General features: G+C 40.6%; 1 protein-coding gene across 9 annotated transcripts in view; it reads right to left on the bottom strand.

Moving 5' to 3' along the window:
• adam22 (ADAM metallopeptidase domain 22) overlaps positions 1–24,921 on the bottom strand; it is a 309,560-nt gene that overhangs the window by 133,436 nt on the left and 151,203 nt on the right. For all 9 annotated transcript variants that reach the window (XM_073054560.1, XM_073054561.1, XM_073054562.1 and 6 more), the window contains 4 exons: positions 19,746–19,810; positions 19,120–19,194; positions 18,763–18,834; positions 16,504–16,670 (listed from right to left, as the gene is read on the bottom strand). In XM_073054560.1, coding sequence (XP_072910661.1) covers positions 16,504–16,670; positions 18,763–18,834; positions 19,120–19,194; positions 19,746–19,810 — 379 coding nt within the window. The remainder of the gene's footprint in view (positions 1–16,503; positions 16,671–18,762; positions 18,835–19,119; positions 19,195–19,745; positions 19,811–24,921) is intronic.

Here is a 24,921-nt window from a genome sequence, read left to right as displayed (position 1 = left end):
AGGAGTTAGACAAGTGGGTGACTGTCAGGGAAGGGATGTGAAGAGCTCAGATAGTAGAGAGCACCCTGTGGCCAACCCCCTCAGTAATCGTTATCTCATTTTGGATGCTTTTGATGGGGGGTGACTTGACAGAGGACAACGACAGTGATCAGGTCTCTGGCACTGAACCTGGTTCTGTGGTGCAGAAGGGAGAGAAGACGACGAGGAATGCGGTAGTCATAGGGATTCCATAGTGAGAGGAACAGACAGGAGGTTCTGTCAGCCTGATAGAGATACGTGCATGGTGTGTTGCCTCCCAGGTGCCAGGGTACGGGATGTCTTGGATTGGGTGCAGAGTATTCTGAAGGGAGAAGGGGAAAAGCCCTCTGTTGAGATTGTGTTGGTACAAGTTGATACCAATGTCAGAGGTAGAAAAAGGGAGGAGGTCCTGAAGAGAGAATTCAGGGAGTTGGGTAGGAAGCTGAAAAGCAGGACTTCCAGGGTAGTAATCTCAATATTGCTGCCTGTGCCACGTGCTAACGAAAGTAAGAATAGCATGATCAGGCAAATTAATGTGTGGCTGAGAGACTGGTGTAGGGGACAGGGCTTCGGGTTCCTGGATCATAGGAGCCTCTTCTGGGGGAGGTACAACCTGTACAAAAAGGATGAGTTACATCTGAATCCAAAAGGGTCCTATATCCTACCAGGCAGGTATAATAGAGCTATTAGGGAAGGTTTAAGCTAATTTGGCAAGGGAATGGAAACCACAGTGATAGGGTTGAGGAAAGGGAAAACAGAAATAAATCAGAGATAACATGCAACAGAGAAATAGAAAGGATAGGCAAGAGATGAGGCTTAATCACAGCCAGTGGGATGAGTTACAGGGCAATAGAGGTGTGGTGCAGTTAAAACAGAAAGCAATAAACACTGGACTGAAAGTGTTATATTTGAATGCACGCAGCATAAGAAATAAAATGGACCATCTTGAAATTCAGCTGCAGATTGGCAAGTATGACATTGTGGCAATCTGTGAAACTTGGCTAAAGGATGGCTGCCATTGGGAGCTGAACATCCAAGGATATACGGTGTACCAGAAAGATAGGTTAGTAGGCAGAGGGGGTGGTGTGATTCTGTGTATAAGAAATAATATTAAATCATTTGAAAGGGATGACATAGGATCAGAAGATGTAGAGTCTCTATGGGTTGAGTTAAAAAATGGCAAGGGTAAAAGGACCCTAATGGCAGTTGTATACAGGCCTCCAAACAGCAGCCGGGATGTGGATTACAAATTACAGCAGGAGACAGAAAAGGCATGTCAGAAAGGCAATGTCATGATAATCGTTGAGGATTTTAACATGAAAGTGGATTGGGAAAACCAGGTCAGTACTGGACCTCAAGAGAGAATTAACCCTTAGAGAACAGTGATCACAATATGATTGAGTTCACTTTGAAATCTGAGGAGAAACTAAATTCCAATGTTTCGGTATTTCAGTGGAATAAAGGAAATTACAATGGCATGAGAGGGGAACTGGCCAAGGTTGTCTGGAAAGAGGCACTAGCAGGAAGGACAGCAGAGCAGCAATGGCTGGAGTTTCTGTGAAAAATGACGGAAGTGCAAGACAGATATATTCCAAAAAGGAAGAAATTTTTGAATGGAAGGACATTGGCGTGGCTGACAAGTGAAGTCGGAGCCAAATTAAAAGCAAAAGATAGGGCATACAAGGAAGCCAAAGCTAGCGGGAAGATAGAGGATTGGGAAGCTCTTAAAAACTTGCAGAAGGACACTAAGAAGGTCATTAGGAAGGAAAAGATGAATTACGAAAGGAAGCTGGTGACTAATATCAAAGAAAATACGATAAGTTTTTTTAAGTATATAAAGGGTAAAAGAGAGTTGAGGGTAGATATAGGACCAATAGAAAATGACACTGGAGATATTGTAATGAGAGATGCAGAGACAGCAGAGGAACTGAATATGTATTTTGCATCAGTCTTCAGAGTGGAAGACATCTGTAGTATACCAGACATTCAGGAGTGTCAGGAAAGTTAAGTATGTGCAGTGAAAATTACGACTGAGAAGGTGCTCAGGAAGCTTAATGGTCTGAGGGTGGATAAATCTCCTGGTCCTGATGGAACGCACCCTTGGGTTTTGAAGGAAGTAGCTGGAGAGATTGCGGAGGCATTAACAATAATCTTTCAAGAATTGATTGATTCTGGCATTGTACCGGATGACTGGAAAATTACAAGTGTTATTCTGCTATTTAAGAAGGGTGGGAGGCAGCAGAAAAGAAACTATAGACCTGTTAGCCTGACATCAGTGGTTGGGAAGTTGTTTGGAATCAATTATTAGGGATGAGTTTACAGAGTACCTGGTGACACGTGACAAGATAGGCCAAAGCCAGCATGGTTTCCTGAAAGGAAAATCCTGCCTGACTAACCTACTGCAATTTTTTGAGGAAATTACAAGCAGGGTAGACAAAGAAGATGAAGATGAGGTGGTGTACTTGAATTTTCAGAAGGCCTTTGACAAGGTGCCGCACGTGAGGCTGCTTAGCAAGACAAGAGCCTATGAAATTACAGGGAAGTTACTAGCATGGGTGAAGCATTGGCTGATTGGCAGAAAACAGAGAGTGGGAATAAAGGGATCCTATTCTGGATGGCTGCCAGTTACCAGTGGAGTTCCACAGGGGTCAGTGTTGGGACTGCTGCTTTTTACGATGTATGTCAATGATTTGGACTATGGGATAATGGATTTGTGGCTAAATTTGCCAATGATACAAAGATAGGTGGGAGGAGCAGGTAATTGAGGAAACAGAGAGCCTGAAGAGAGACTTAGATAGTTTACGGGAATGGGCAAAGAAGTGGCAAATGAAATACAATCTTGGAAAGTGTATGGTCATGCACTTTGGAAGAAATAGACAGGTAGATTATTATTTAGATGGGGAGAGAATTCAAAATGCATAAATGCAGAGGGACTTGGGAGTACTTGTGCAGAATACCCCAAAATTTAACCTCCAGGTTGAGTCAGTGGTGAAGAAGGCAAATGCAATGTTGGCATTCATTTCTGGAGGTATAGAATATAAGAGCAGGGATGTGATGTTCGGGCTCTAAAGGGCACTCATGAGACCACATGGAGTATTGTGTGCAGTTTTGGGCTCCTTGTTTTAGAAAGGATATACTGACATAGGAGAGGGTTCAGAGAAGATTCACGAGGTTGATTCCAGGAATGAAAGGGTTACCATATGAACAACATCTGGCAGCTCTTGGGCTGTATTCGCTGGAGTTCAGGAGAATGAGGGGGGGACCTCATAGAAACATTGCGAATGTTAAAAAGCCTGAACAGATTAGATATGGCAAAGTTATTTCCCATGGTAAGGGTCTAGGACAAGAGGGCTCGACTTCAGGATTGAAGGCCATCCATTTAGAACCGAGATGTGGAGAAATTAGTCAGAGTGTGGTAGATCTGTGGAATTTGTTGCCACGAGTGGCTGTGGAGGTCAAGTCATTGGGTGTATTTAAGGAAGAGATAGATAGGTTCTTGATTAGCCAGGGTATCAAAGGGTATGGGGAGAAGGCAGGGGAGTGGGGATGACTGGAAGAATTGGATCAGCCCATGATTGAATGGTGAACCAGACTTGAAGGGCCAAATGTCCTATGTCTGCTTCTATATCTTATGGTCTTGTGGAATATAGAGAATCCATAATTAATGACAACCTTCAAAACAATAATAGTGCCTTTAGTTCTCCAGCCAGGCATGGTTGTGCCACGCTTTTCCATTTTTTTTTTTGTTATTTTCAGATCCATAGCACTCGGAATTTTTTTATCAGCACAGCTATTGTTTGGATCATAAGCAAAACCATTGTTGACCAATTTGAATTACAACATAACATTAATAATCATTAGAAACAACATGAGATTGGTTTGAGATACTGCCAAGAATGAAACAGGGTCACCAGTGAAAGATGTAGCAAATCTCAACTGTTTTCATGTGACAATTATAGTCAGACTCAAAATATATAAACCAATGAATTTGGCACTGAATGAAGCAGTTACCTAATGCACTAACTAGAGGTGAATCTCAGTCATCCCATCCCTGAATATGTTACATATCTGGTGCCACAATAGCGGAGTTTCTGAATGAAGGATGGGCAGCCACCGTTTCATGCCCTACTATTGCTAATGTCCACTAACAACTTGCATATTAAAACTTACAGGATCTATCATCTCGCCTGCTGATGCCCAAATAAGGTAGGTGCTGAAATGGAATTAACTACGCTGCACTGAATTAAATAGATATCTGATGCAATTGGAAAGAATTGGCATTAGCAGTGGACCAATCAGTTTGCAGAGAGAGCGACTTCACAAAGGTTGGGGAGAAAAGCTTAAAAAAGGAGCATTTTGCGGGGCTCGGCAGATTAGCAGTGGACCAATTGATTCGAAGAGAGAGAGAGTGGTCATCACATTAGTGGTGGGCAAATAAATTTGCAATTCATTAGCAGGAGGAAATAAAAGAAAGCAGGGTCAAAGCAGAGTGGCCATTGTGTGAGTGGATCAGTGTAGGAGTGGGAGCTTGAGGCTTTGTCAAGGAGGCACAGGTAAGTAGCAAGTAAGGATTTTGTAGTGGTTGAATAAAAAGTCACTAAATTACAGCTAATTAAATAAAGGGATAATGTAGGATCAGGTGATGTGCTGTGGCAGCATGATGTGGGAGCTGGTGGACCCCATTGTGGTCCCTGGTGACCACATCTGCAGCAAGTGTTGGCTGCTCAAGGAACTCAGGTTCAAAGGTGATGACCTGGAATCTGAGCATCAAACACTGTGGCACATCAGGGTGGGGGAGAGTTACCTGGATTCTCTGTTTCAGGAGGTAGTCACACCCATTAGATGAGCTGCCTCAAGTTCCATCTGTGGTCAGGGACAAGAGGGTGTGACTGCCAGTGAGGTGGGTAGTGGGATCCAAGAGACAGTGCTGGAGGAGCCTCAGCCCTTGTCCAACAGATCTGAGATTCTTGCTCCATGTGTGGATGACAGTGGGGGCTGTAGGGAGGATGAGCAACCTGACTTCAAGAGAGGGGTAAAGAAGAGAAATGTAGTGGTAATTCAGGATAGTGTAGTCATGGGAATAGACAGAGTTCTCTGTCGTGAGGATAGAGCATCCTGAAGACTGCGATGCCTGCCTGGTGCCCAAGCTTGGGACATCTTATCTGACCTGCAGAGGAATTTGCAGTTGGGGGGAATGATCCAATTGCCGTGGTCCATGTGGGTACCAATGACATAGGTGGATTGGGGAAGAAGGTTCTGCTGAGGGAATTTGAGCAGCTAGGGACTACATTAAAAAGCAGAACCAAAAAGGTAGTCATCTCTGGATTACTACCTGAGTCACATGTAAATTGGCATAGGGTCAAGAAGATTAGAAAGTTAAATGCATGGCTCTAGGATTGGTGTGGGAGAAGTGGGTTTGAATTCATAGGAAATTGGCACCAGTATTGGGGAAGGTTGGAGCTGTACCAATGAGACAGGCTCTACAGGAACTGTGATGGGACCTGGATCCTAGCAAATTGCATAACTAGGGCTGTGGATAGGGCTTTAAACTAAATAGTAGGGGATGGGTCAACAGATTGGAGAAGTATGGATAAAGAAAAAAAAGTGTGGATAAAGAAAAAGAAAAGCAAAAGATAAAAAAGAGAAAAGTAAGAATGGAGTGAAGAAAAGTCAAGTGCAAAAGAGTAAAAGATTACAAGATTTTAAAAGCACAGTGAGTATAAGGGCACTTTATTTGAATGCCCACAGTATTCAAAACAAGGGCAGTGAACTTGTGGCACAAATCAGTACAAAGTGTATGATTTAGTGGCCGTAACAGAGACGTGGTTGCAGGGTGTTAAATAGGAATTAAATATCCAAGGATATCAGGTAATATGGAAGGATAGGCAGGAAGGTAAGGGAGGTAGGGTAGCACTTTTAATTAAAGATGAGATCAGGGCGATAGTGAGAGACGATATATGATCTAAGGAGCAAAATGTTGATTCCATCTGGGTAGAGGTTAAGAATAGCAAAGGGAATGTGCCAGTGAGTGTAGAAACAGGATGATTTGGCAGATAAATGCGTGACTGAGAAGCTGGTGTAGGGGGCAGGGCTTCAGGTTCTTGAAACCGTGGGATCTCTTCTTGGGGAGGTATCACCTGTTCAAAAGTGACAGGTTGCACCTGAACCTGAGGGGGACTAATATTCTCACAGGCAAGTTTGTTAGAGCTGTTGGGAAGGGTTTAAACTAATTTGGCAGGGAAGTGGGACCAGAGTGAAGGGACTCAGGATAGGACAGATGGTACAAAAAAGTAAAGATAGCATACAGTCAGACTGTCAGGAAGGGCAGGCAGGTGATGGGACTTAGTTGCAGCCAACAGGCTGAGTATCAAAAAATTAGAGATGCAGAATCACAAAGGATAGCAAATACGGTACTCAAGGTGTTGTATCTAAATGCATGGAGTATAAGAAATAAAGTGGATGATCTTGTTGCACTATTACAGATGGCCAGGTGGTTACAACAGGAAGTAGAAAAGGCATGTGAAAAGGGCAATGTTATGATAGTCATGGGAGATTTTAATGTTCAGGTCGATTAAGAAAATTAGGTTGGGTAATGGATCTCAAGCGAGTGAATATGTTGAATGCCTAAGAGATGGCTTTTTAGAGCAGTTTGTCATTGAACCTACTAGGGCATCAGCTATACTGGATTGACTGTTATGTAATGAACCGGAGGCGATTAGGGAGCTTAAGGTAAAAGAACCTCAGGAAGCAATGACCACAATATGATTGAGTTCAACTTGAAATTTGATAGGCAGGAAGTAACAGTCTGATGTAACAGTATTTCAGTGAAGTAAAGGAAATTACAGCGGTATGAGAGAGGAGTTGGCCAAAGTAAATTGGAAGGAGATGCCGACAGGGAGGTCAGCAAAGCAGCAATAGTGTGCGTTTCTGGGGGAAATGAGGAAGGTGCAGGACGTAAGTATTCCAAAAATGAAGAAATACTTAAATGGTAAAATAATATAACCATGGCTGACAAGGGAAGTCAAAACTATTGTAAAAGCAAAAGAAAGGGAATACAACAAAGCAAAAATCAGTGGGAAGATAAAGGTACATAAATACTATTGATAACCCATCGGTGAAATTGACTCTTAAAATATGGAAAACTATTATAAAAGAATATAATCTAGAGGGAGATACTGCAATTCTTAAATGGTGTGCATATGACTCTGATTTTACACCAAATAAATTGGATGCTAGATTTAAGGACTGGACAGCTAAAGGGATAACAGTTCTTTGCAACATACTGAAAGAAGGAACACTGTTCAGTTTTGAAATGTTTAAAGAGAAACACTTATTAGAAAAACAAGATTTTTATCGGTATTTACAGATGCGACAATATGTTAATAAGACGCTTAAAAATGTAACCAAGGCAAATACATGCTTGATAGAGCTCTTTAGAAAAGCATATAATTCAGATAATGGTAGTAGAATCATTTCAAGCATGTATAAGAGGTTGTCAAATCTTAAAACACATTCGACTTCATACATTAAAACAAAATGGGAGAAGGAAGGAGGGATAACTATATCTGAGGAGGAATGGACAACAATATGGAGATATCAATGGAAGTGTACCAGTTCACAGAAATGGAAGGAGTTTGGATGGAAAAACTTGAAAAGATATTTTATTACACCCTCTCAGAAATCCCATTATGATAGTGTCCTCCCTGTTTGCTGGAGAAATTGTGGAAATCAAAATGCAAATCATTATCATATTTTTTGGGACTGCCCTGTTATCAAAAACTATTGGAGGGGGATACACAATGCCCTACAAGACATCTTTAAATGTGAAATACCCTTGGAGAGTAAGACCATATATTTTGGATATATACCTCAAGAATGGTTGAAAAGAGATAAATATTTAATGAATATACTGTTGGTGGCTGGTAAAAAGACTCTTACTAGGAAATGGTTATCACAGGAGAGCCCAACTTTAAATACATGGATGGAAATTACAATGGACATTTACAAAATTGAGAAGATAACAGCATCTGTTAATCATAAGCTGGAACATTTTGATTCATACTGGGAAAAATGGTTTAACTACATAATGCCTCATAGGCCTGATTTTATTCTCACAAATCAATGAATCTGTTGTAAAAAAAAAGATCACTCCCTACTTGTACATAGTTCTTTCCTTTTGCTTGTTTTTTCTTTCCACTCTTTTCTATAAGTGTATACCCCAGATAAATACTTTGTGGAGATTTTGTGATATATATGATATATATGTACAATGTCTGAAATACATCTTATGAAAATTTTTGTTTGATGAATTTCAATAAAAATAATTACAAAAAAAGAAACAAGCTAGCAAATAATATCAAAGTGGATAGTAAATGTTTTTTCAAGTATGTTAAAAATAAAAAAAGAAATGAGTGTGGATATCAGACCACTAGAAAATGAGGCAGGAGAAATAATAACGGGGACAAGGAGATGGCTGATGAACTAAATGAGTATCTTGTATCAGTCTTCACTGTGGAAGACACTAGCAGTATGCCTGATGTTGTAGTGTGTGAAGGAAGAGAAGTGGATGCAGTTACTATTACAAGAGAGAAGGTGCTCAAAAAGCTGAAAGACCTAAAGGCACATAAATCACCCAGACCAGATGAACTGTACTCTAGGGTTCTGAAAGAGGTAGCATTAGAGATTGTGGTGGCATTAGAAATGATCTTTCAAAAATTATTGGACACTGGCATAATGCCAGAGGACTGGAAAATTGCAAATGTCACTCCACTCTTTAAGAAAGGAGGAAGGCAGCAGAAAGGAAGTTATAGACCAGTTAGCCTGACCTCAGTGGTTGGGAAGATGTTACAGTCAATTGTTAAGGATGAGGTGATGGAGTACTCGGTGACACAGAACAAGATAGTACAAAGTCAGCATGGTTTCCTCCAGGGAAAATTCTGCCTGACAAACCTGTTGGAATTCTTTGAAGAGATGACAAGTAAGATAGATGGTGACATCAATACGCATGTGCAGGTTAGCAGGGAGACCATTTTGCTTTCTGCTGCAGGAGCTGGTGGGGCTTTGGGATCAAAATCCCCCAGAGGTGCTAGGCATGGTGAGGAAAGGTGAGCATTAATTTACAATATCCATGTGAATTTGTTTATGCTTGTTGGCGAATCGGGAATATCGGTAATTTGCTATGTTTTACATGTGGACGCTTTAGATTTTCACTAGTAAGGGTCTCGACGCTGGATAGGTGGCTTGCAAAGTTCCTTACCAGCCAAGCAGGTTAGTCTCCCTGTAATTTAACTACCAGGCAATATTTTGTAAAAGTTGTGCCAAAGTGTACCTTTTGTCTAACTTTATTGTATTGTGACTGATTGTGCATGTAACAGCGTAACGTGGATGTGTAGTCTCTGTTCGGGGGTTCAGCACATGTGTACTAAAAAGTAGTAGACGTCTTAAATGAGATGTATTCGCTGACATTTTTCACTGCTATGTATAAGGCACAGGATTGGGGGGATTCTAATGTTGTTTGTTCAGAATTGCCACTACCATATTAGTTCCATATTAGTACTGTATTAGTTTTGTGTGATTTTCTTTGTATTTTTTATACTACATACGCAATTGGTGGACACACTAGTGTGTGGATCGAACGTTAAACGGAGATTGTAATGGCGGGATCTGATTGTAAAGTTCGTTCGTTTTGTTTTAAGACCCTCTTCTGGCACTTAAACATCTAAAACAGATAAAAAAATTAAAACCTGAAAAAGTAGTTGTTGTCTCGGGTGTGTACTTTTCCCCAGGCTACAACATTATACTGCATATAAATTATTTAAGTGATGGAATAGATAGCTTTGTTGCCAAGTTTGCAGATGATATGAAGATTGGTACAGGGGTAGGTAGTGTTGAGGAAACAGGTAGGATGCAGAAGGACTTAGACAGATTAGGAGAATGGGCAAGGAAGTGGCAAATGAAATACAATGTTGGAAAATGCATGGTCATGCATTTTGGTAGAAGAAATAAATGTGTGGGCTATTTTCTAAGCAGGGAGAAAATCCAGGAACCTAAGATGCACAGGGACTTGGGAGTCCTCATGCAGAACACCCTAAAGGTTAACGTGCAGGTTGAGTCGGTGGTGAGGAAGACAAATCCATGTTGGAATTCATTTCAAGAGGTCTAGAAATACAAGAGCAAGGATGTGATGCTGAGGCTTTATCAGGCATCACCTTGAGTATTGTGAACAGTTTTGGGCCCCTCATCTTACAAAAGATGTGATGGCATTGGAGAAGGTCCAGAGGAGGTTCACAAGGATGATTCCAGGAATGAAAGGGTTATCATACAAGGAACGTTTGATGGCTCTGGGTCTGTATTCACTGAAATTCAAAAGGACGAGGGGGAATCTCATTGAAACCTTTGAAATGTTGAAAGGCCTTGACAGAGTAGATGTGGAAAGGATGTTTCGCATGGTGGGTGAGTCTAGGACAAGAGGGTACAGCTTTAGGATAGAGGGGCATCCATTCAAAACAGAGATGCAGAGTAATTTCTTTAGTCAAAGGGTGGTAAATTTGTGGAATTCATTGTCACGTGCAGCTGTGGAGGCCAGGTTGTTGGGTGTATTTAAGGCTGAAGTTGATAGGTTCTTGATTAGACATGGAATCAAAGGTTATGGGAAGAAGGCCAGGAACTGGAGTTTAAGAGGAGAAAATAAATGGATCAGCCATGGTAAATGGTGGAGCAGACTTGACAGGCCAGATGGCCTAATTCTGCTCTTATGTCTTATGGTCCTACGGAAAAAAAAATCATAGGTGGGAGTTGTCTATCGGCCACCAAATAATAACATTACAGTGACACAGGCAATAAACATAGAAATATCCGAGGCATGTAAGAATGGAACAGCAGTTATCATGGGGGACTTTAATTTGCACAGAGATTGGGTGAATCAAGTCGGTCTTGAGGAGGACTTCATAAAATGCATCTGTGATGGCTTTCTTGAACAGCATGTTACTGAACCTACAAGGGAATGCGCTATCTTAGATCTGTTCCTGTGCAATGAGACAGTTAAAATTAGTGATCTTGTTGTTAGGGATCCTCTTGGAAAGAGTATGAATGAATTTCTCATACAAATAGAGGGTGCAACAGTTCAATCTAACACCAGTGTATTATGCTTAAACAATGGAGACTACAATGGGCTGAGGGAGGAATTGGCTAGTGTGGACTGGGAACATAAACTCTATGGTGAGACAGTTGAGGAACAGTGGAAGACTTTAAAGAGATTTTTCATGGTGCTCAATGATGCACCATCAATAACTCACGCTGAGACGTAGGAAGCGAGGTATCGGCTTTTATTGACTGGAAGAATGAACAACACTACATCCTGGGGAATGAGGCAGGGCAACAGGACTCAGTCGCCTTTATACAGGGGTCTGTGGGAGGAGCCACAGGAGCAGTCAGCAGGGGTCTGTGGGAGGAGCCACAGGAGCAGTCCAGACAGGTATATGTAGTTCACTACACTCAACAAAAGAATATTCCAGTTAAAAGCAAAGACTGTACGGCGGGGAGATCCCAGCCTTGGATAACTAAGGAAATAAAAGAAGGCGTCAAACTTAAAGCTCATGCATACAAAGTCGTCAAGAGTAGTAGAAAACTGGAAGATTGGAAAACTTTTAAAAGCAACGAAGTACCACTAAGAGAGCAATAAAGAAAGGGAAGCTAGATTATGAAAATAAACTAGCACAACATATAAAAATGGATAATAAAAGTTTTAGTAATTAAAAAAGCAGAAAAGGATGGCTAAAGTGAATGTAGGTCCCTTGGAGGATGAAGAAGGGGAATTGATATTGGGTAATGAGGAAATGGCCGAGGCATTGAATGACTATTTTGTGTCGGACTTCAGGGTGGAGGACTCATCTAACATGACAAAGAAAGATGTTATTGATGCGATGGGAGATGAAGACTTCAATACAATAGCTATCATTAAAGAGGTACTGCTCAGCAAACTCATGGGTCTGAAGATAGATAAGTCCCCTGGTCCTGATGGAATACATGCCAGGTACTGAAAGAAATGGCAAAAGTTATAGTTGAAACTTTGGTGATGATTTACCAAAATTCTCTGGACTCTGGGCAGGTCCCAGTAGATTGGAAGACGGTGAATGTCACGCCACGGTTCAAAAAAGGATGTAGGCAAAAGGCAGGTAACTAAAGGCCAGATAGTTTAACATCTGTAGTTGGGAAAATGCTTGAAGAAGAAATAGCAAGGCATCTGGAAAGAAATGGATCCATCAGTCAGACACAGCATGGATTCAGCAAAGACAGATTGTGTTTGACAAATTTACTGGTGTTACTTGAGGATATAACAAATGCAGTGGATACAGGGGACAGATAGACATTATTTACTTGGATCTCTAGAAAGCATTCGATAAGGTGCCACCTAAAAGACTTATCCATAAGATAAGGATGCATAGAGTTGGGGGTGATGTATTAGCATGGATAGAGGATTAGTTAACTAATAGAAAGCAGGGAGTGTTACTCTGGTTGGCAATCAGTGGTGAGTGGTATGTCACAGGGGTTGGTATTGGGCCCACAACTGTTCACAATATATATTAATGATCTGGAAGAGGGGACTGAGTGTAGTGTACCCAAGTTTGCTGATGATACTAAACTGAGTGGAAAAGCAAATTGTGCAGACGATATGGAGAGTCTACATAGAGATATAGATAGGTTAAGTGAGTGGGCATGGTTCTGGCAGATAGAGTACAATGTTGGTAAATGCGAGGTCATTCACTTTGGAAGGAAAAATGAAAGAGCAGATTATTACATAAATGGTAAAAATGCTGTTGTGCAGAGGAACTTGAGAGTGCTTGTGCATGAATCACAGAAGGTTGGTTTGCAGGTGCAACAGACTATCTAGAAGAGAAATGGAATGTTGGCCTTCATTGCTAGAGGGATTGAAGTTAAGAGCAGGGAGGTTATGCTGCAACTGTACAGGGTACTGGTGAGGCCACACCTGAAGTACTGCTTGCAGTTCTGGTCTCCTTACTTGAGGAAGGATATACTGGCTTTGGAGGCGGTGCAGAGGAGGTTCACTGGGTTGATTCCAGAAATGAAGGGGTTAGACTATGAGGAGAGATTGAAGCACCTGGGATTGTACTCACTGGAATTCAGAAGGATGAAAGCAGATCTTACAGAAACATATAAAATTATAAAAGGGGTAGATAAGATAGAGGCAGGAAAATTGTTTCCACTGGTAGGTGAGACTCCCTTTTCTTCAGTTGTCCATTGGAATCCGATGATGATGTCCACTCCTTTAACGGTGAGATCTTTGATAACTATACAATCCTATCCTGGACCCACAAGTTCTATTGCAGGTGGGACATGTATATGTGGTAGTGATGGCAACCATGGCTGCATTTCTCCTGGCTCTCTTCTGCTGTCTTCTGATTGTCCTTTCCATCTCCAGAATATGAACCCCATCCCTACACCGCTGCCGTCAAGTGTTACGGTCAGTAGTAACATCCTCCAGGTCCTTGGGTCTGATCTTGTACTTGCTTAAAGCGTTCTTCATCTGATGCTTATAGTGCTTCTTCGTCCCTCCAGCTGAGCGTCGACCATGATGTAGCTGGCCACATAACACTCTGCAGGGTAGCTGAGATGGGGGGATTCTTATCATGTGCCCCAGCTACCGCAACTGACGCTGGGTGATGATGGCCTCAATACTTCTGCAGTTGGTCTTTACAAGTATTTCAGTGTGAGGCACCGGCTCATGCAAAATAATTCCCAGGATGCGCTGAAGGCAGCTTATGTGGAAGCGCTCCAAGGACTCGATGTGACGGCTGTAGGTTACCCAAGCTTCACAGCTATAAAGGAGGGTGGTGACACAGACCGCTTGGTATACAGCGACCTTTGTGGAGCGACAAAGGCTCCTGTTCTGAAAGACTCTACGCCGAAGTCTCCCAAAGGCAGCTGATGCCTGTTTAATGCAGCTCTGCATGTCGTTGTCAATGCCGCTATCCTCAGAGAGAATGCTCCCCAGATATTTGAAGATGGCACTACTGACAGCTTTTCATCACCAAGTGAAGGTAGGTCGGGTGGGTGGAACACTAATACTCCATTGGCAAACCACCTCTGGCTTGGTGGTATTGACAGTCAGCCCCATCCTGCTGTACGCTCCCACCGCCACAGCAAGGACAGTCTGAAGATCCTCCAGAGTATGGGCCACGAGAGCACAGACATCTGCATACTGCAGCTCCAGAACCCGTTCTCTATGGAGTTTGGTGGTTGTGTGGAGCCTCCTGACATTAAAGAGGTTGCTATCTAATCTGATGTCCTCTGCCACACCGCTGCTACCCTCAATCTCGTTGTGGAGAAGCTTGGTAACACACAGGAGGAAGATGTTAAAGAGCGCTGGCACTACCACACACCCCTGTCTCACCCTTGTGCGTACAAGGAAGGGCTCGGACTCTTGTCCTCCTATGGTCACCCGAGCAGTCATCCCATCGTGGAACTGGCAGAGGATGTTAACAAATTAATTGGGACAGCCAAACTGGAGGAGAACATCCCATAAGAACTCTCTTTGCACAGTGTCGAATGCTTTGGAGAGGTCAACAAAGCCCATAAACAGGTCTTGATGTTGCTCCTGGCACTTTTCCTGAAGCTGCCAGGCTGTGAGACTAGAGCTACGGGACAAAGCCTTAAAATTCGGGGGAGTAGATTTAGGATGGAGATGAGGAAAACTGCTTTTCCCAGAGAGTGGTGAATCTGTGGAATTCTCTGCCCAATGAAGGAGTGAAAGCTACCTCAGCAGATATATTTAAGACAAGATTGGAGAGATTTTTGCATAATAGGGGAATTAAGGGTTATGGGGAAAAGGCAGGTAGGTGGAGATGAGTCCATGCCAGATCAGCCATGATCTTATTGAATGGTGAAGCAGGCTCAATGGGCCAAATGGCCTACTCCTGCTCTTATTTCTTATGATCTTATGTTCTTAAATATATTTAGCAATGTTGTGGTGATTACAAGAATTACCAGCATGTGGTTATGCAATAAATGGAAAATGACTAGAGGATCTGGGAAGCCATCATTTTTCAAATCTAAAACATCTGGGCAGTATCAAAATCAAACTAATTACATTCCGGGATAAAGATTAAAAGAGAAAGATTATCTTTGTTTGTCAATTGTACATCAAAACAGACAGTGAATTATGTCGTTTTGTGTCAAATCAAAGCAGAGAGGACTGTGTGAGCAACCTGCCACATTTCCGGCCCCAACATAGCAACACACTAACCCTAACTATACATCTTTGGAATGTGGGAGGAACCCAGAGCACCCAGAGGAAACTCACATGGTCATGGGGAGAACATACAAACTCCTTAGAGACAGCGGTGGGAATCAAACTGGTGCTGTAATAACATTGCAGTAACTGCTGTGATCCCCTGATGCCCCTTGTATTGTCAGAAAGCTAGAGTACAGATCAGATACAACTTTACCTAGCAACATAAGACTATATTGAACCACGGTGCAAAAATTGCGTGGTAAACCTGTTTGGTATGAATTATTGGACAAGACCTAGTTTCCTTCAACAAGACAGCACATTCCCACCATGATCCAGACCACACCCAGTGATTCTCAGGAAGCCGGATTAAAGCTCTCCTCAGTTAGGTTATCTCCCTTCCCAATGGCTACTGTGGAATCATGCCTTGTACATCTGGCCTCAAGGTGGCATATACTCTCATCCTGAAGCCCTTACCATTCGATTAATTTATTTGTTCTCAGCTACAGTATATACTGTACATATTCCCACATTGTTCAATCGTCCAAAAGGAGTAACTCATGCATCCCATTACCACAGACCCACTTGCTGGAACTCGTGTCACAAAGCATTTAAAACCCACTTTCTCACCTTCAGTTGCCTCCTTTAATTCATTTGTAAAAACATTCTGGGGCATCTCTTACAATTAAACAGCTACTCAATTCTAGCTTGTACAAGTCTCCATGTCTCTCCAAAGTGCTTCATTTGCCAGGTTCTATGCAGCTCGTTTGCTGCCTGCAATATGTCAGTAACACTAGAACGGCATCATTCTCAGTCTTGTACCAGACTCCCTCGTAAATCCACACTTCAGTCTAGGCAAAAGCCCAATCAGTTGCTCCAATGAACCTAGCCATCTTAAAGCCATTAAGATCTTTTGGGCTATTTTCTTTGAGACCTCTTTCTGCTAATAAGACGGCCTTTTGCTGATGCCAAGAAGAAAAGCCAGAAGATCAGCTCCCAGTTTAGTGCACTGTCACAAAACCAAAATGAAATCAACTTTAAAGTGATTGCAATTACTGTGTTAAAACAGACTCCAACTAAATTATAATGATCTGAATGACACCATCATTCAACTACTGATCAATGATTCCTACTTTAAAATTGAGATTGCTTAGAAATATACCTCTTAAAACCAGAGGAAGGATTTTTACTTCAATACTGGTCCATAATCTAAGAAATGATTCCAACAAACAACTTACGAAAATAGCTGAATGATATCACTCTTCTCTTTGATGAAATCTCTTCGGTACTTCATAAACTCTCGGAGAGTTACCTGAGGGTTTACGTCAATGGTCAACTTATTGTCAACTGACCAGGTTTCCATAGCAACCAGTACAATTCGGGTGTTAAGCTGATGCTTGAAAATCTAATGAAAAGAATGAAATATAAAATTAAAGCATAACCAATTTTAGCTCATGATCTTCTGTCACATACGGTGCAGTTCCATTTAACAATACAATGTAGATTCACTAATATACTGGAAGAAAATAAACTGTAATTCACAACGCAAAGTTTGAGTCCAACATAAAATACTGACACAGTTGATTTTCTGCCAATCTCTCTGGATTATTCACTTGTTACTTCATCAGCAACTAAGTGGGACTGAATTTGACCTAATTTGCTTACGGCATCCACATGACAAGTCCAAAATGTATTCACCATCCCTAAATGTTCTATTACATAATAACCCTGACATTCAGAGACATATGGAAACAATAGGACCAGATTCAGTGTAACCCACTGCTCACCCTTGCTTGTGCTAAGTCCAAGGTTGCAAGTACTTCCTCTAGGTCTTGTTGTTGTGGCTGTACTGAATCACAGGACAGTCTGTCCGTGGAAAATTAGCTTTGCCTTTATATGTAACCCTGATGGCCTTTTGAAAAGTTGCAACTCTTAAAGGCCTTTTTAATAGTCCTTAAATAGTTAGTAGAAGACATTTCAAATGGGTTTAGAAGTATTTAAGCAATTTTTTAATAAAAAAGGAAAGTAAAAAACAAATGTATGTTAAGCATATTTCAGACATGTAAATTTTAAAAAAAATATTAATTAAAATAGAGAAGCAGAAGCATTGGTCTTTTCAATTAAAAACAGCTAGCCCATTCTAATGAATAGGACAACATTACATGAAGGTGATACAAAATCATCTAGCCCCCTGCCCCAACTCGATGGGGCAGTAATAAGTCCAGTTGCAAAGCAGGAGGTCCAACCCTGCACTATCTGATCTCTAGCAAGTTGAAATTACCCATTTCAACATACAGGTGAAGAGGTCAACAGCTAGCTGATCCACAAAGAGCTTCTCCTAAGTGCGTACTGTAGATATGTACATCCTCAGCCAATAAAACAATGAAGAGACAATTCAAAGCAATAATAAAAAAGATTAAAACATTTACATCACCTGAAGTTTAACTGAAGTAATTAAAATCAGTAAATCAAACATAAATAATTTTTAAAATGAATTTATCTTATACAGTATTAACAAATCTCTCTCACTGCCAATCTTCTTCATGCAAATGCATAGGTTTGCTGTTACTATGCCAGGTCCAACCTGTCGCAGGTTCAGCAGTCAGATTCCTAGTATAAGTTACTGAGAATTCAGCAGTTTACACTCCACTCTTGCACTCTTTATGCTACTCAATGTCAGCAGCAACCCAGAACTCAACCAGCATGTTTAGGACTTCAGTATTCCGAGTCTTGGATTTCCTGGCATTTATGGGAGAGGGTAATTGCTAGCATGTTCCAGCTCCTTTTATGTTGGTTCAGCACTCTGTCTGCGTGCAACAAGTTGGATGTTTACTCCAAGCAAGGTCATTAACCTAAAGAATGAACTTTATTTTTCTCTTCAGAGATATTGCCTGACCTTCTAATTTCTTCTACCATTCTTTTCAGGTCCTGCATTTTTTAATATTCAACTACTAAATGCATTGTTCAACCATCTGGGTTACAAAGTTACACAAACTCGTCATGATAAATGCGATAAAGCAAAGAATTCTCTCTGAGACATAGAAAATTTTGAGGAGTGTTTGTAAATGCTTATTCTGTTAATTTTCATACTGTACGTACATCTACATAATTAAAGAACTTCCACTATGCTAGAGTATTGGCTCATGCTTATTTTTAAACTGCCAATGATAGATTTTACAAGTATCAAAAATGTATATAATCCCTTAATTTGGGTACCTACTATCAGCAGTGCAAAATATATTTGTCTCATTTTAGTTGAATTGTTAGATTTGAATTATAGGATAATTGAGTCTGAATAATACTGATTTAATAGAAGTGAGCTTAAAATTTGTGACCATCTTTTTCTTCCCCTTGCACCAAATGGAAAAATAAACATGATGCAGGCAACAAGGAAAACTGGATGCTGTTTATTATAGTTAAAATGAAACAATTAGCCTTCATTTTACACCATTTCAGCTTTGGTTCTTTGCTCAGAGATAACAAGATCTGGAACTCACCATATCTGCTAAGTTCACAATTAACTTCACAAAGTTGTTTGTGAGTCCCACGGATAAACGATATTTTTTAAACTATGAAAAGAAAGAAGAATAAAACTGTTAATGATTCAAGCACTTAAGTACCACTTCTCTACCAAAACTGGCTAAAACAGCTTCAGTGATTCCTCAATCTCACAGGCAAGCTGTTTAGCTGCAATGAAACTTCCTTACTGCTGTGCTCATATCCTCTTGTATTGAAGACTAACATACCCTATGTCCTTTGGCTTGTAGAAAGCTGTATTAGTGCTAATTATTATGTTTTCTCTAAATCATCTCAAAGATCAAATATCATTGGTTCATACTGGTTGTGGCCTTTACCATAAAATGATCATTAACAACCATCAGTTCAATGTACTTTGTCTCATCGTGAACGTTCCGCCGAACTCGGTGTATCTGCAACAAGAAACAAAATCGGTTAATTAATAAACCATGTTATATACCTCTACTAGTCTCACTTAAAACAATTTACAATATAACTCTGTGTTAGGTCTTCTTTGGCCAAGGATATGAGGCAAACAGCCAGAAAGATCCCCACTGTCTCTTCAATATTTATCAGCTGGACAAGGGCCACTTGTAGGAACAACCTACCAGTGCGCATTGGGAAGTCCAGACAATCCTGGAATAGAGTAATAGGGGCAAAAATTCTGCAAGATTTGTCTTCATCCTCTTACTAAATTTTGAAGTTGGAGGAATCTGTGTTCCTCGAGACAAAATTCAGGAAAATCGGCCCAGTGACCTATTCCACCCTTAATTCATTTACAAATGCTGAGTATTCTGCTGAATGTGACACAGAATTCTTTATATTTTTCTATATAATCCAATGATCTAATTGTATGGTTAAAAAACATAAAATGAACAACATTCTTGTATAAATTAAAATCTATTATTTTCTATAATTTACTGTACATTTCATCAATTTGAGATTCGAAAAATTTTGAACACACCTGTCTTTTCTTCCTTGATAGGACAGAATTCCCAGCTTGGACAAAATCACTTCTTCCAGGCTTCTCTGAAAGATACGTACAATATTAACTCAGGTAATTAAACAACAGTGTGAACAGTTACACAAATACCAGTGCCAACTTTTCAAACTGCTGGCCATGATGACCCACATTCAACAATTCAGAAACAGCTTCTCCATGAGATTTCTGAATGGTCTATGAACAGTACCAATTTTTGTTTGTTTTTTGTTTGTACAACATTAAAGGTTACAGGGAAAAGGCAGCAGAATGGGATTGAGGGGGGAAAATCAGCTGTGACTGAATAGTCTAATTTTGCTCTCGGTTTTATGTTCTTAAGATAATTTATAGTAATGTTATATCATTGCACTGCACTGTTGCTGCAAAATGACATACAAGTTAGTGGTCATCAATCTGATTCTGATACACCCTCTGCAAACAGAAAAGACCATAGGAATACAAGGTGGTCTATTTGTTCTGCAGTAAATGCAGCAGATCTTCAATGCTAAGCCTGCCAGCTGCCAGTTCATCTGGTGAAGCCCTGGGCAAGATCTTCCTCTGCTGCTGCCCAGTTCCTACATAATGCAGGACAAAGACTATGCCAGCCCATTGACAGAATGGTTTTGACAGTCAGTACATGCCAACCGGTTTCATGGCTGTCAAACTCTCAGCATTATGGAAAGTTTGTGAATTCCTTTAATTTACACAAAGTTATTTGCAGATTAATAAGATAAATTGCATTAAATATTTAAAAAGTAAATAAAGACGTGCCCTGACTTAAAAAACAACAATACATTTAAAATACCCAAACTGAATCACGTGCAAAAGTTCACCTACTGTTACCTAGGCGGCTATCTCTCTGCATTTATTTCAACAGAGATTCTTTATATGCAGCAGATTAAATATTGCACAGGCTTGGGAGGCACACTCTCAGCCTGTCAGCTGGGAAATGTGTGAATCCTCTGCACCGTCTTAGTGGCGTCCACAAGTCATCTGTCAGCAGAAACCCCACGCTAGTGCTTGACTTCAGGACTTAGAAAGAAACAGTGAATCCGACAGGATCAGTAGCACCCAGAAGAAGATATGATCCTCTGCTCAGGGACATTCTCCTGTTGGATCCCCATATACCTCGATTTAGCTGGTGTCATCCCTGAACAACTGAGAATCTGACACTCTGCAGAGAACATTTTTTTTTAATGTTTACAGCTCAGTGAACAACTTTTAGTCTCAACTTAGTCCTCATGTCCTGAATGATAAAATCCTTAGCTTCCAATTACTCGGTGAATCATCAACTTTATTTTTAAAATCTCCAATCATTCATGAAGTCCTCTCAGAGTCTTGGGTTTTCTTCCAATAAGAACTCCTCTCATTCTTCTGAACAAGTGAATATGGATATCTCTTGTTCCCTCTCTCTTCACACAACTGCCTCTGGCCAGGATCCGATTTGGAGGATCTGCAATGTCTAGCCTCCAAAAGAAGTACATACTTCCTCAGCAAAGGAGACAAACACTACACTGTGTGGTTCCCTTATCCCTATACATCAATTCTCTCATATTCCATTGCTTTCCTAACTCCTTACTGTATGTTTCTGTTAATATCCTGCATATTATGCTTGGTAGCAAATAATTTTATCAGAACATCTGCACTTGCTCAGTTCTCATTATTTGAAAAGCATCATTTTTCCCTATCCTTCTTACCAAATTGAACAACCTCATATTTCCCCTCATGGTACTCCATCTATCTTTGTATAACATTCACAGCTCAAAGGCCAACTTTAAATTTGCTGATGATATCACCATTGCTGGCAGAGTCTCAGACACTGACAAGGTGGTGTGCAGGATGTGATAGATCAATTGGCTGAATTGCATTACAACATTGCTGCACTCTGCAACTGCATCAGCATGACCAAGGAAGGGATTGTGGACTTCAGGATAAGGAAGCTGGGAAAACACAATCCAGAGCTCATTGAGAGGTCGGCAGTGGAAAAGGTGGGAATCAACATCTCAGAGGATCTATCTAGGGCCCAACATGTTGAGGCAATCATGAAGAAGGTATGACAGCAGTTATACTTCATTAAGAGTTTGAGGAGATTTACCACAGTTTCTACAGATGAATATTAGAGAGCATGCTGACTAATTGGATCAATGCCTGGCATGAAGACTCCAATGCAAGGATCGAAAGAGGCTGCACAGGGTTGTGAATTCAGTCAGCCCCATCAAGGGTACAACCATCTTCATCAGCAAGGATATCCTCAAAAGGCAGTGCCTCAAGAAGGTGTCAAACATCAAAGACCCTCACCATCTGGGACATGCACTCTTCTCAATACTACAAACAGGGAAAAATTACAGGAGCCTGCAGACACACACACAGCCTTTTAGGAACAGCTTCTTCCACTATACCATTAGATTTCTGAATGGTCTATAAACTATTCTCACTCTTACTCTTTTGCATTACTAATTTAATTATTTGTATCTTATAGTAATTTTTGCTCTACACTGTTGCCACAAAACAGCAAATTTCATAAACATACTTCAGTGATAATAAACCTGATTTTGATTTTGTTTCACCATTCAATTAATCTGTTTATTTCCATTTGCAGCCGCTCTGAGCCCTCCTCACTGTTCATTCTTCCATTACTTTAGTGTTGTCAGCAGACTTAAATACTTTACATACCATCCTTTCATCTGAGTCATAAAAATTACCTGCAGTACTGATCACCCTCCTTAAAAAGAAACTGTAAAAGACCTAATTACCACCAAATACATCGTCATTCACTTTAGTAGTAGAAATAAATTTGTGACTATTTTCTAAGCAGGGAGAAAATCCAAATATCTGAGATACACAGGGACTTGGGAGTTCTTGTGCAGAACATCCTAAAGGTTAACTTGCAGGTTGAGTCAGTTTTTTGTTGTTGTTTTTTTTGGGGTTTTTTGAGGAACACAAATGCCATGTTAGCATTCATTTCAAGAGGTCTAGAGTACAACAGCAGGGATATGATGCTGAGCCTTTATCAGACACTGGCCTCACCTTGAGTATTATGAATAGTTTTGGGCTCCTCAACTTAGAAAAGATACGCTGGCATTGGAGAGAGTCCAGAGGAGGTTCATAAGGATGATTACAGGAATGAAAGGGTTATCATACAAGGAAAATTTGGTGGCTCTGGGTCTGTATTCACTGGAATTCAGAAGGATGAGGTGGATCTCATTGAGACCTTTCGAATGCTGAAAGGCAGAGTAGATGTGGAAAGGTGGAGAGTCTAGGACAAGAGGGCACAGCCTCAGGATAGAGAGCCACCCTAACAAAACAGAGATGCAGGGAAATTTCTTTAGCCTAAGGGCAGTGAATTTGTGGAATTTGTTGCCACATGCAGCTATGGAGGCCAGGTCATTGGGTGTATTTAAGGCAGAGATTGATAGGTTCTTGACTGGACTTGGCATCAAAGGTTACAGGGAGAAGGTCAGGAACTGGGGTTGAGGAGGGAAAAAAAGGATCAGCCATGATTGAATGGCAGAGCAGACTCGATGGGCTACATGGACTAATTCTGTTTCTATGTCTTATGGTCTTATGTTAATAAAGAGCAGTTTGGTTCTTCTCCAAAGACCAAAAGGCTTTGTAATACAGTGCAGCCACATACCACAAAAGCCAACATTTTTAAAAGCATTTTTGCTTCTGCATCTTTCTGAAATATGATATTTTTTTCTTGCAAGTTCTCTCCTGTTCTTCCACCTTGCAAAGAAATGGGTTAATTACACAGTCCAGTATTTCCAGATCGTTCAAATCCTTGAATCAACTCTGAAAACCCTTCCTCAGTGACTTCAGGTGTAAGCAGTACTCTTGCAAATCACCATCTATGAAAGAAAGTGCCATACTTTCCACATAGGGAAACTGTGAGACCATTCTTCTCCCGGTGTTTTGTTTATAGGCTTCCAATTTTCCAATTAAAGTGGATTAAATTGAAATTCTTACACTGTAGTTTCATTGTAAAAGGTTGATTCTGGCATACAGATTGGCTAGGCTTGTCACATCTCCATGTAGAAGTTCATTCTTGTTTCCCAAGCTCTTGTTGAGTTTGAGCAAAAATTCAACCACAGTGTCAAAAAGATTAAAGAAATGTTTTAAGCAGCAGCCTCTGAACAGCCAATGCACTTCAGTGTGAATAAGCAAGCATTCAAGCTCTTTACTGTAATCTTGGCATAACTAGTAAAATATTCTGCCATGGCTTTAATTTTGTTGATAACCAATATTATGTCATGCTTGGAAAAAGTTACTGGTTGAAGTTTTTGTCTGCGAGATGTTGATGATAAATTACACAATGGATTGCAAACAGACTTGGAATTACTTTTGTCATAAATGCCGCTAAACCAGCATGGTGACCTGACATATATGGTGCTCCATCTGTTGCACGAGAAATCATGTCCCTAGTTGGTATATTTTTATCCTCGATATACCTTTTGAGCTCATCGTGGATTGATTCACTGTTGATATTTGTTTTTAACTTTTTACTAAAGACAGTATCTTCAAAACCTTTTCCATTTTTGATAAACCATACATATGCCTTTAGCAATGCCTCATTGTGTCACAGTTGATTCATCTGTGACAATTCTGTATTTTGTGGCTCTGAGCATAGTTGATACTCAATGTCTTCACTCATTTCATTAAAACGATGAGCTATAGAGTTATTACTCAGAGGAATTGATTTTAAAATTCTGGTATCTATTTTGAGAACAGTGGTGAGCACTTCTGATACAGCAGGTGTTATTAATCTTCCACCAATTGTATGAGATTTTCCACACTTTGCTATCATTTTGGAAATTTTATAAGAAGCTATGAGACCGCAATCTAGGTCATTTTTAGCTTTCTTGGCAAATGACTTGAGTATGCAACACTTTTCAAATGCTTCTTTCATCTTCTGGAACTGAGTAATACCATAAGTAGCCTTTCCAGGGTACCTTTTATGTAAGTGTTCCTGAAATCATGATGGTTTCATGGCTTCATCAGACAGTACAGTATTATAAAGAAGCCTCATGGGGTGTTACTGATCTGACAGGAGTGGAATAAAACGGTACTCCAGGTATGTAACATTGCACTGACGCACTTTCTGTAGTTTCTATTTCCTAGCAGGATTAGAATTCAAGGCTTCGTCTTCAGACTCATAGAGATT

The sequence above is a fragment of the Hemitrygon akajei genome, chromosome 8 (assembly GCF_048418815.1).
Source record: "Hemitrygon akajei chromosome 8, sHemAka1.3, whole genome shotgun sequence".
NCBI lineage: Eukaryota > Metazoa > Chordata > Chondrichthyes > Myliobatiformes > Dasyatidae > Hemitrygon > Hemitrygon akajei.
This window is presented reverse-complemented; position numbering and strand designations above follow the sequence as displayed.